Source organism: Rutidosis leptorrhynchoides, chromosome 2, assembly GCF_046630445.1.
Source record: "Rutidosis leptorrhynchoides isolate AG116_Rl617_1_P2 chromosome 2, CSIRO_AGI_Rlap_v1, whole genome shotgun sequence".
NCBI classification, from domain to species: Eukaryota; Viridiplantae; Streptophyta; class Magnoliopsida; order Asterales; family Asteraceae; genus Rutidosis; species Rutidosis leptorrhynchoides.
Genome location: NC_092334.1, coordinates 350,686,837 through 350,699,277, shown reverse-complemented (window position 1 = coordinate 350,699,277; position 12,441 = coordinate 350,686,837). Strand labels below are relative to the sequence as shown.

Sequence of the window (12,441 nt, the reverse complement as noted above, 5' to 3'; positions counted from 1 at the left end):
TTCAACACTCGTTTGACCCATTTCAAAGTCAACACACCCATTTGGGTCACCAATGTACCCAAATAACACCCACTTTCATAATATCCAAGTGTGCTAGTAATTAACTAACCAAATTAGACTCATAAACACATTTATCATTTCAAACCCTAAGTTAGTCATCTTTGAGTCCCCATGACTCAATCTTACCCAAAACCCCCAATTACTAGCAAATGGGTTTTAAGTTCATCACTAACCCAAACCCTAACCCTTAACTAATTTAAAGTAAGGAAATCAAGATTAGGACTTACCACCACAATCCAAAACGTAGCTAGTGACTAGATGAGAAACTTTAATACAAGTACTTAAACCCGAAACAAACTTCTTCTTCCTTGATTTAAGCTTTCTCACACTAGAAATCACTATCTCTCTCTAAACTTGAATTGGAAGAGATAAGGTAGATGAAAAGGGAGTAATGACACCCACCAACTGATCTTGGGGCCTTAGAGTCGTCCACTAAGCGAAAATACCAAATTGCCTTTCTTATAATTAAATAAAAAGTAATAATTTCCGTCAGGGCCTAGCCGCATCGCGGCTCAAAACAGAAAAGTGATGTCGCCAGCATTAACATATATACATTATGTACTTTTCAAACTTGGGTCTTACAAGTATTTGGCCAGTCACTTGACCAAAGGATCAGTAAGGGACTTAGTGCAAAAGTCAACTATTGGTGTGGGATTGAAGTTCATTTAGATCTTCCATAGTGGGATAACCAATTCCCTTCTAGTAAACGCTAGGAGATGAATTCAATGTGGAAAGCCTACTATTTCAAGATTGGAACACATGTAAATATAATCTCGAGGTATGTGTTCGGACCTACAAGATAAAGTTAGGTTGAAGTTTAACACTTCTTAATAGTTTTCTTGAAAAATTGCATTGTAGAAGCAAGATTGAAGAAAACAACCTATGTGGACATGAAATTTGCAGCTTCAAGAAAGCTTGGACTTGGTTTTTTGATATGTTCATGAGAGGATTAGGACACATGGCTTGTAAAGTGTCGGGTTTAATTGTAGAAAGTACGAAACTTATGTGCATGTTATCTTGTAGTTTTCAAATGGATTAGTGGGTTCAAACGTTACGAGCACCCTGATTTTCGAATTCTTGAAATGTGTAATATACTAGGTGAAAATTCAATTCTTAGAACGTTTCCACTGATACATTGGTTTTACTGTTTGTTTACATTTTAGTAAATTAAGGATAACACTAAAACGGGAGGGAGAGGGGATTTGTTGGTGATTTTACTGTGACCCAATGAATCATTTTAGTGTATTGGATTTGCTAGTTGAAAGTGAAGCAATCTCTAATGCTCTAGAACGGATTTGTAGAGTGTGGAGTACAGGTACGTCAAAGAGCTAAAAGAGGTAGCTTGAGTTGGGTATAGTCTGAGTTGAATCAAACTATGATTTGGTTGTCCAGGCTTACGGTGCGCCACACCGTATAATATGAAAAGGACCACTCGAAGTCAGTAGGCTTTGGTGTGTTAAGGTGCTCTGCAATCGTTACTAGGTGCGCCGCACCATATGATTGAACGAGGAGTGTGCGCCACACCACTTGTATGGTGTGCCGCACCACAGTGTTGTATGTGCAGAAAAGGTGCAATCTTTGCCCAAACATTTTGTAACATATCACAAATGGTTGGTTATTGTACTTGGGCGTTTTGCGACATGTTTAAGGGGTTTATTAGTGTTCTAAAGCACCCATTCAAACATGTCGGTTGCCAAGGGTTGTGACTTTTGATCATAACTAAATTTGAAAGGTTGCAACACTCCACTGCACCTTTTGACCCATTATATATGCAAACCTAAATTCATTGAAGAAAGGTTCCAGAAATTTGACATTTTCAAGCACGCTTTCAATACTCAAACTTTCAGATTATACTTTTATAATTGCAAGGAACAATTATCTTTTGGTCAAGACGATTGTTCATACTAGTCTTATCCTAATCGTGATTTTGTGATACCCGTGACCAAGTGGGTCAAAACACTCGATTAAGAAAGTGACACCACGATTCTATTATCCATCTGGTTGCAGATTCTCAACCCACAAAACACATATATCTAATAGTGTGTTGAATGGGTTGGGAGATCTCAAGTCCATTCTCTAAACTTTTCAGGGTATTTACCCGATTTATTGAGTGACCCCGAAGATGTTTAACTGACTCGTATTTCAGGATTCGGCCCGCTTCGCCTGTCCCTCGTGATGGTTTAAGAATCAGGTCCTTGTAATGCGGTTCGAGTTTTCACCCGAAAGCGCGTGTAAAATGATCTGGTGGATGGGTATTTCCCGTCAAGGATTTCAGATACTTACCTTGAAAAAAAAAACTCAGAATACAAATTTTTATTTAAATAATTATATACTCCGTAATTCTTCAATTTAATTATACCGTATAAATTTTTACTTGACTAATTCAAAAGAATGTGTTCCTATTGTAAAAACGGTTTCAGTACTCCTCGCGCTTTTACTGATATAGAAACTCAGCAGGCAAAATAAATTCACCGGTCAAACTTCAATAAACAACACCCCACAAAAGTCAAGGTTCTTCCCACCTTATCATTCTCCCACTACAAAAAATTTCTGACCAAATGACGTGTCACCACTAGAAACGAAAAAAAAAAAAAAAAAAGAGATCAGAGAATGGATTAAAAATAACTAAACCTGCACCATCACCAAATTCCCCAAATTAGCAAAACCCTAACACTAAAATTCAATCATCAATGCCTTCTTTCAAACTAATTCTCAATTCCGTTCCACTTCTTCTCACCATCGCCGTTCTCATCTCCACTCCGCCGTCCGCCGTCGTCGGCGAAGATGACACCAAATGTCTACAAGGCTTAAAAACCTCGCTCCGTGATCCAAACTTTGCGTTATCCAGCTGGATCTTTACTAACATGACACCAGGATACATTTGCGCCTTTAATTTGCTTGAATGTTGGAATCAACAGGAGAATCGTGTGATTAAGCTACGGCTAGGTCAAGCAGGACTCGCCGGATCATTTCCACCGGCCATACGGTTCTGTCAAGGTTTACAATCACTAGATCTATCCGGTAATAATATAACTGGTTCTATACCTAATGAACTGTGTACGTGGTTACCTTATTTAGTTGATTTAGATCTCTCCGGTAATCAATTGACCGGTGAAATTCCGGTAGGGTTAAGTAATTGTTCCTTTTTGAATCGGATTATTTTGAATGATAATCAGTTTATAGGAGGTATACCGCCTCAGTTTTCTAATTTGGTTAGGTTGAGTGAGTTTTCGGTTGCGAATAATGATTTATCTGGTCCGATACCGCCGCGGTTGTCGAAGTTTGATTCGTCTAAGTTTGACGGAAACAGAGGACTTTGTGGTAAGCCGTTAGATAGTTGTGGTGGTTTGAATAAGAAGAATCTGACTATTATTGTTGCTGCTGGTGTGTTTGGTGCTGCGGCTTCGTTGTTGATAGGGTTTGGGTTGTGGTGGTGGTGCTTCACCAGGTCAAAGAGGAAGAGACGGAACGGGATTATGGGAGAGGATGGAAGCAGTACTTGGGCTGATAGGTTGAGAAGTCATAAGCTTGTTCAGGTGTCTTTGTTTCAGAAACCACTTGTGAAGGTTAGGCTTGTAGATTTAATGATTGCTACGAATAATTTTAGTAACGAGAGTGTTATTGTATCGACTAGGACAGGGACAACGTATAAGGCTATTCTTAGAGATGGTTCTGCACTTGCGATTAAGAGGCTAAGTACGTGTAAGCTTTCTGAGAGGCAGTTTCAAGCTGAGATGAATGGGTTGGGTCATTTAAGACACCCGAATTTGACTCCTTTGTTAGGGTATTGTTTAGTAGTAGAAGAAAAGCTTTTGGTTTATAAGTATATGACAAATGGAACTCTTTCATCATTGTTGGCTACACAGGGAAGCTCGTTAGATTGGCCTGCGAGGTTTAGGATTGGTTTGGGTGCAGCACGAGGGCTCGCTTGGCTTCATCATGGTTGTCGGCCTCCAATATTACATCAAAACGTTAGCTCTAATGCTATATTTGTTGATGAAGATTATGATGCTCGAATTGTGGATGTTGGATTAGCTAGGCTTATGAATTTATCAAATCAGCACCCAAATGAAAGTAGTTTTGTTAATGGGGATTTGGGTGAGTTTGGGTATGTAGCTCCTGAGTATTCGAGCACCATGGTTTCTTCTATGAAAGGTGATACATATGCTTTTGGGGTGGTGTTATTGGAACTGGCAACTGGGCAAAAACCTGCAAATGTAACAGCTACAGATGAAGGGTTTAAGGGTAATTTAGTGGATTGGGTGAATCAGCTTTTAAGTGCAGGTCGAATTGAGTTTGCCATTGATAATAATCTTCGAGCCAAAGGTCATGATGTGAAGATTGTCCAGTTCATGAAAATTGCAGGTAATTGTATTACTTATCAGCCTAAAGCAAGATGGTCTATGTACCAGGTTTATGAAGCGTTAAAAAGCATGGCTCAAGAACTAGGTTTATCTGAACATCATGATGAATTTCCTCTTCTTTTTAACAAAGAATGACGTTTGAACTATCGTGCATAGAGATAAGTTCATGTTTCATACATGGCCTTGAAAATATTATCCATTAATATAAATATTGAAGCATGCTTGTTGTAGATCTTGTTATTTCTATTTAAGCCCTATTTTTTTCGATGCTTGTCAAATATAACTGCATTATATTACACAAAAGCTGCTGAAACTATTAGTTTCATCATATTTTCAAGAATGCTCTGTGGGTATGATTCGAGGAGTGGCGGGGCTGTTTACTATTTTCTGAATTAATTCCTGTTTCCATTTGTCTCTTAATGAGAATGGGTGTCTGATTCTATGTCTCTTAGAAACACAGACCAATTTTTCAGATTAAGTGATAAAGAAACAACAATTTTACTTGCTGAATTAAGAATTAAGAACTGTACAAAAACAGATCATTAAGTGGAAAGTAACATACACTGAGCTCTCTATTATTATTCGTATTATAGTATTATATGACTGCCCGGTAACCCAAATTTGATCATATTTGTTTTGGTTATAAATAGTTTCCAATTTAGTCAACACTCGAATTAAACAAATGAATATACCAACTCATTGTGTTTTATTCTTCATCATTTGATTTGGTCAGCCTGATGCTGTTCCAGGTAACCTTGATTAGGATATGTAGAATAGATGTTCAGTTGTATTTAGTCGTGTTGTTAAACCAGGTTGTTATAGTGATGTCATATGTTGCATACACTTATTTGCTATATTTATAACTCATAATTATCTTGTAACCCAAACTTTATCATCATCATTTGGTGGCTGCTGTATTGTTATTTTGTAGCGGTGGCAGAACTACTGGGTCAGCCACTGACAGGTCAGATAATGCATCAATATGAGTTTGGGTTGAAAGTGGTTGCATTTAGAATTAAAATGGGTCAGGGTGTTCTGCTGAAGGAAGCTGCCATATTGTATATATTAGTATTTTGTTAACAAGGGTTATATCTACACATCAATAATTTGGATGGTCCATTGGCTGGAAACAAATCTAACCTGACATCATAGATCTTTCCTACACACAGTCATTTATGTTTGGGGTGGTGTGGGCTGGTAGCAGGTGTAGAAAAGGTCAGCAGCCATGTTGTAATTGAATTTATGTGATTTATGTGATGTCAGGTTAGGTAAAAGTTTCCACCCATTATGCCTTTTGTCCAAAGAATCTTAAGTTGATTATGCTAATATGATTATCGTATCCTAAGTTTAGATTATATAAATCATTTATGCTTTGTGTGCCTTTCGTAGCAAATATCTTATCATTTATGCTACAGTATAATTGATAGTTCCTAATTATTACTCTACACATAAGTTGATTTATATACTTTAGATTGTTTAGTGTAGGTTTGAGGTTTGTTTAGGCGTTTGTTTGGTTTGGTCAGTATTCAGTTCTTACATTTATCGAAAGGACTCTTTAATTTTATCAATTTCCGGGAAAACAAATATGAAAAGAAGTTTTAAAACAACACAATATAATATTGAATGATAATGAATAATGACGATGATACATATTAAATTAAAATATTGAATGATAATGACGAGGATACATATTAAAGAAGTCCATCTCCATCTGACAGGCTGAAGAAAGTGCAATAGAACAACGCCAATACACAATGAAAACTTTAGAAAACATGCCTACAAAATGACCACAAAAAATCTGTAGTTGACTAGTTGCTATCATGTCAGAACCAAAAACCAAGGTTGCGTTAATCAAATATGTAGTTGATAACAATGGCAAAGATTAGCATTCGTAGGCCCCCAAAAAAACTGAGTTTAATCGATTAGACTAAGAATCTCTGACAAGGCGACAAGAGAACTCTCCACGAATAAAGCTTTGTTTCATGAAATCCAAATGGACCAAATTGTCGCCGGTCCTATTAGAGACTAAAATTTTGGAAGCTTCAATCCACATGCCCCAGAACCAATCTCCCGAAAAAACTTGAACAGAACAAGGGACAGTCACTGAAATCTCATTGCTGATAGGATATTCTCTGTGTTGGGCTAATCAGTTTAATAAAGAGTATACGTTGGTTTTATCAAGCATTTAATATTTAATGTTTTATTGTTATGCTTTATTTGATTGTTTTCTGGTTTAATTTGTTAGTAGAGAATCGGATATAAGTTGACCGATTATGAGGAATTATTAGTTAGTTTATTTGTAAGTGGGGTAACACTTCTAATAATAGTGAAGAAAATCACACGTCAAAGTACATTAAAGTACGTTCTGGCTCTGGCTATGGAGGTTTAAACCGAGATGACTGTAGACATAACTGGAAAAGAGGTCGGGGATCCAGATGAGTCGAGATGGTGTTGAGTGTCCAAGAGAGCCACTGTATATGTTACGGGAAAGGAAACAGGATCCTTAGACAATGCATGCCACGACGTTGTTACGGAAAAGGAGAAAGCCGAAACAATATGCATTGGGGGCGGGTATAACTGTGTAGGAGATGAACGTGTGGGTGATTAAGTCCCCTGGGTGATCCTAACAGCTGTCCAAAAAAAAATTTGTTATGCTTTATTTAATGGTTTTTTAGTTTGATTTATTAATATGGAATCGGATATTAGTTGACCGATTATGAGGAATTATTAGTGGCTGTATTGAGGGACTTCCCCTAAGGGCCTGTTTACCTACGCATTAATGGCTGTATTGACTGATAAACTTATTCGGTCACCAATTGAAGGTGTTTACTTGCACCTTAAATTAATGAGATGCCTTATTGGATGGATGTCTCGGTCACCAGCAAAACCCCACTAGTCCCTATATAGCTGATTTATGTTACCACAATACCCTCATCTTCCTTTTTCCAAAAACACAAAATTGTTTATGCGTAATCAATAGTCCAAACATTCCACCATCAAACTTTCTTACTAACAAATTCCTTTTTTCTTTAATCTTTTCATTATTATTTTCTTTTTTAATAATTTTAATTGGGGTTTTTTATATCACCTACTGGGTTTGAAGTTTCAACAAATAAATTAGATAAAGTGAAATGAAACTAGAAAAAGAATGGTGAGTTGTTTAAAGTTTATTCTTCCGTCTTCTTTTAGTTCTTTCAAAGTGAAAGCGCCTCTTGAACTCTTTATCAATCTCAGTCGGCGGCCACTTTGTAAAAACATAGTTGTTTGAGGAAACAATAGTGACGATTAATTGAGTCGGTGTTGGTGGTGTAATGATTTTGAATTTAAAATGAGTAAAGATAATAGAGAATATTTTAAATTTTTACAATGGTGAGTCGGTTGGTGTAGATGTGCAAGAAAACAAGTTATTATACTTATCTTTACATAAAATTGATGATTGAAGATAGATAATAGAAATGTAATATTTTAAATTGTAAAGAAAATAAATATAAAGTATCTCAAATAAAATAACTATAACTAATGTGCATAAAAACTAAAAGAAAATAATTATTTTATTTAAAGGTAAAATAGTCAATTTTATCATTCAGATCTCTGATTAAACATAAAAAGTAAACAAGATTAACCATTCACTGATTATTGTATATAGCCATCTTTATCCATACTGCCATCAATATCCATACAGAACTTAATAAAAAAAAGGTAAACAGGCCCTTAGTTTATTTGTAAGTGGAGTCCCACTTTTTAAGGTAGTTGAGATAATGGCTATTTTTCTCGCCATCGTTGACTATAAATTTAGCCATCGTCTACTAAATAAAATAACAGTTGCAACAATGTAACAATGAACCATTCAGGCCTAGCCTGGGTGGCCACCAGCACTTTCAGTGAAGGGGAGGTCTCGGGTTCAATCCTAAGGGGTGCCCGCATTTAATGACCAAACTGGAGAATGCCTTACCTGGTAGCGGTGGAGGGCTGGCTTGCCGTTTACCCGGGGGTTACCTGCGGTGGGGGGGCCAATGTGCTCTGGTCCATAGTGGGGTTCCTCGTAAAAAAAAAAAAAAACAATGTAACAATGTAGTCCTTCAATTTCTTTTGATTCGTTATTTTTTTCATAGCAAATGAACTCAATTTATTTTATGGTAGTAATTTAATTTGTTAAGGGCCTGTGCTCTATGATAAGGATAATGATACAAATAGATAAAGATGTCACATCGGTCATGGACAAAAACAAATGCATGCACAGGGGTGATTTCAGGAAAAATTTTCACCGGGGGCGAAATTTTTTCTAAAACGTAGGAATTTTTTTTGTTGACAAAATATAGAGTTTTTTGAGCAAAATTTGAAGGTTTTTGAGCAAAATACGAATGTTTTGGAGCAAAATATGGAGGTTTTGGGGCAAAATATGAAGGGTTTGGGGCAAAAAAAAAAAATTCAACCGGGGGCAAAATCGAAAAATCGAAAAAATTTGTACTAAAATTTCGAAATCCACCGGAGGCGGGCGCCCCCTCCCTTATACACTGGATCCGCCTCTGTGCATGCATATAAGTCAAAGGGGAAGTCCCTCTATCACCAATTGGTTTTAGAAAAGGATGAACTCTTGGACTTATGTGTCGTACATGTTGTTCGACTATACGATTTATCAATTCTGTCATGGTATCAGAGCTTAGGTGGACGGTTTGTTCTACAGCGAGTCCGAGTCAGGTCCCCATGTGTGCGCCGTCGTCGCTACAAAGAGATTGAGTCAGGCCTTCTTCTTGCCGCCATCTCTACAACAGTTCCACGCCTTGATGTGAGGGGGCGTGTTGGGAAGTTATCCCACATCGGTCATGGACAAAAACAAATGCATGCATATAAGTCAAAGGGAAGTCCCTCTATTCACTCTACACTATGAACGAGAACCAATGGAATATGATGATTTTTGAAATAATTGATTTGTTCTGAATCTTGCAAGCCTAAAAAGGAGCGATCAACCAACAAACGCATTCCATCCGAAACCAAATAAGACTCGTTATTAGATAGCAACACACAATTTTGGCATCTATATGTAATACCATAGATACGGATGACAGCAAAGCACGTAAAGCAGTCACTACTAGTCACCTCCCTGTCTTCATATTCCAACACTGGGCATTGAATTCCAAAATGCCAAAATGAAATAGTAGAATATTCATGTAATACATACTCAAGTGAATTAGATCCATTTTTGATATTGATCAATAAGGTTTGCCCTTATAATAAAGAATTGAAATTGAAATGAGCCATATTTGACTCATCAGATACTTCCCTCAATCGTTGCTCTTGATGTAACGTGGAGCTGAGATCACCCAACACACACAAAGGACCACCTATCGTCCAGAGAAACAATTTGATCCCAAACTCACACTTTAGAGATTCAAGTTGTGGAGCGTGCACATTAATAATGAGGACCTCAACATGATTTGTCACAGATTCTAGCAAAGTGGCAATATAATAACGACATTGTCGATAATCAATTAGAGTGAAACAGTCATCCCTCCATAATGAAACACAGAAACTAGACCCCCTAATCTTCTAAAGGCTCCAACCTGCACCACATTAAACGGTACACCCTTCCAAAACTTATTTAGAATAGGTACCAAAACCTCCTTGACCTTAGATTCTTGAATAGCCATGAATTGAACATCATAGCGGGACACAAAAATACCCACTATTTGGGCTCGACTTTTGTTGCCGAGGCCTCTTGCGACCCTCATTTTTTTATTTTTTATTTTAGACGAATGCATCCCCTTAATGAACCAATCAAACTTAGTTAACTCGTCAGTAACCTTCCCTTAATGAACCAATCAAATAAAAGTGTTTACGGCCTGATTATGACACATTTCTAAGAGTTATGGGCTGATTGGGGTAGCCCAACACCCTCTTGCCCGTCATCTCCGCTTCTGATCTCAAATTACACGCGTTTCCCAATATGCGAGTATACTAATTCACTAGGAGACTGTACAAAAGCATATTACGGAGTACATTTTATGAAGCTTCTAGTTACAAGTAACAACAAATTGTTGGTGAGCCTATGATACATTATTGGCGTATATTCTATGACCGCTCGGTTGAATTTTCATAATAATTTGTACATAGCTTACTTAAACTAAATAGTAAACATAACTTATTAGGGGTAACCAAATAAGACTTATAAGAGTCGCATTCTAATATATTCTTTACGTCTCAATTTTAATCTTCAAAATATCTTCATAAATCGGAATTTCGTATGGAGGTTATTATATTATTTTTTTTGAACAGCTTTAGGATCACCTAGGGGGACTTAACCACTCACGTGCTCATCTCCTACACAGTTACCCCCCCCTGCGTGCCCAGGAGGAAACCCGCACCAATCCCATACGGGATATGGACGGTAAAACCCCCTCCCCTTGACCCCACAACGCGATGTGGGAAATGTGCCATGTGTGGAAATGTGCCATGTGTGGAACTTCAGGGATGAAATTGTGGGTTAATGGTGCCTCCAAATTTAAATATCATCGACATGTTTTTGCTTTGCTGTCTACATTTGTTTGGAAAAATGAGAAGATCCCAATAATTATTACAATTTACCATTAATGTTATACTTCCTCTAAATTTTTATAGCCCATGTAGATTTCATAAATTAGTTGTCAACATTCATGAATAATTAAAGCTGATAAGGTAAAGTAATACGTAGTATTATACTTGCATAACGACAACACATAGATAAAAAGTAAGGTAAAACAACAATCTTATTAAATAGTAGAGTAATAATATTTTTTTTCTTAGGTAGAGTTTAATAATAATTTTCACTTAAAAGTGCTTGTTAATATAACTTGGAGCCACACCAAAAATGCCATTACCATAAATTACAAAAGGAATTGAGAGTGGCAGTCAGCAATGACCAATGCAACCCAAAAGAAACAAAAGGTGCTTTTGAATATCGAATCTGGACCCAAATTACCATTCTTGAAACTTTCAAAATCACAATACATAAAAGAAAACAAGACAAGTAAAGAAAAGAAAAGCTAAAGTATCATAGAAAAAAGAAGACAAACCACAGGGAGATTACCAACTTTATTCACAGCTTAAACCGCTAATATAATCACTTCGTATTTGGCACTAATACATTTTTTAGTACGTAAGCTAGATGTTTGGAGCAAATGAAAAACTATCTAACAATCGACTCGGAAAGCGATTTGTATACCATATTTTAGCCAATAAGACACATTTAATTTATTGTATATTTGTATTTGTATATTTTAATGTATATTTAATGGTGTGCAGAAAAAAAAAATTTGATGTTAGAAAAAATAACACATAAGGTGTGTTAGAAAAAATAACACATATGGTGATTATTGGTACAAATGTTAAAGACAGAAAAATAATACATATGTGAGAATGTGAGAATGTGAGATTATACATATTTGATAGTGTGATTATTGTTGGACTTGAAGTTATATTTGAAAACTACTTTTGAAATGAACACAGTTATTACTATGAAGCCCGACCCGTTAAGATTTAAGACCCATATCAAGTTTACTCTTTTTCACATCATTTCTACCATCTTGCAACAAACTATGCTCATTTTTAGCAATTTGAGCATGCAAAAAAAGTAAAGAAAAGATTTGTTGAAAGGAGGGTAAGTATATGAGATGCTAAGTGCTTTATTTAGGGAACACAAACCCACTTAACTACAGAATAAAGCCAACTCCTTAAAGCTAAAGCAAAGGCAACACCCCTTTTAAAATTTGCATCTTTTACATAACACACCCACATAGAAAATGTATTAGATTTCATTCCTTTTTCATCTAAAATTAAACATGGATCTTTCAATTCAAACTTTGAACAAATACTTGAATTAGTACCCTTTAAAAAAAGCTTCAAACTTTTCTACCCGACACAATAAACCAGCGAAAAGAACTTGTCCTAGATCAAATATTATGATCAATATCTTAAGAATTGTACCATTATAATCGATTTTAAGAACCAAACTTCATGTAGACCTACCTTGGTTTACTAATAT

General features: G+C 36.3%; 1 protein-coding gene across 1 annotated transcript; it reads left to right on the top strand.

Annotated features, from left to right (window-relative positions):
* Positions 1–2,646: 2,646 nt before the first annotated feature.
* On the top strand, positions 2,647–4,654 carry LOC139891964 (inactive LRR receptor-like serine/threonine-protein kinase BIR2). Its single transcript, XM_071874989.1, has one exon. The coding sequence runs from the start codon at positions 2,751–2,753 to the stop codon at positions 4,557–4,559; it is 1,809 nt and encodes a 602-aa protein (XP_071731090.1). The 5' UTR covers positions 2,647–2,750; the 3' UTR covers positions 4,560–4,654.
* Positions 4,655–12,441: the final 7,787 nt, after the last annotated feature.

Coding starts and splice junctions, on each gene's coding strand:
- LOC139891964 (XM_071874989.1), top strand. CDS start 2,751: ATGCCTTCTTTCAAACTAATTCTCAATTCCGTTCCACTTCTTCTCACC.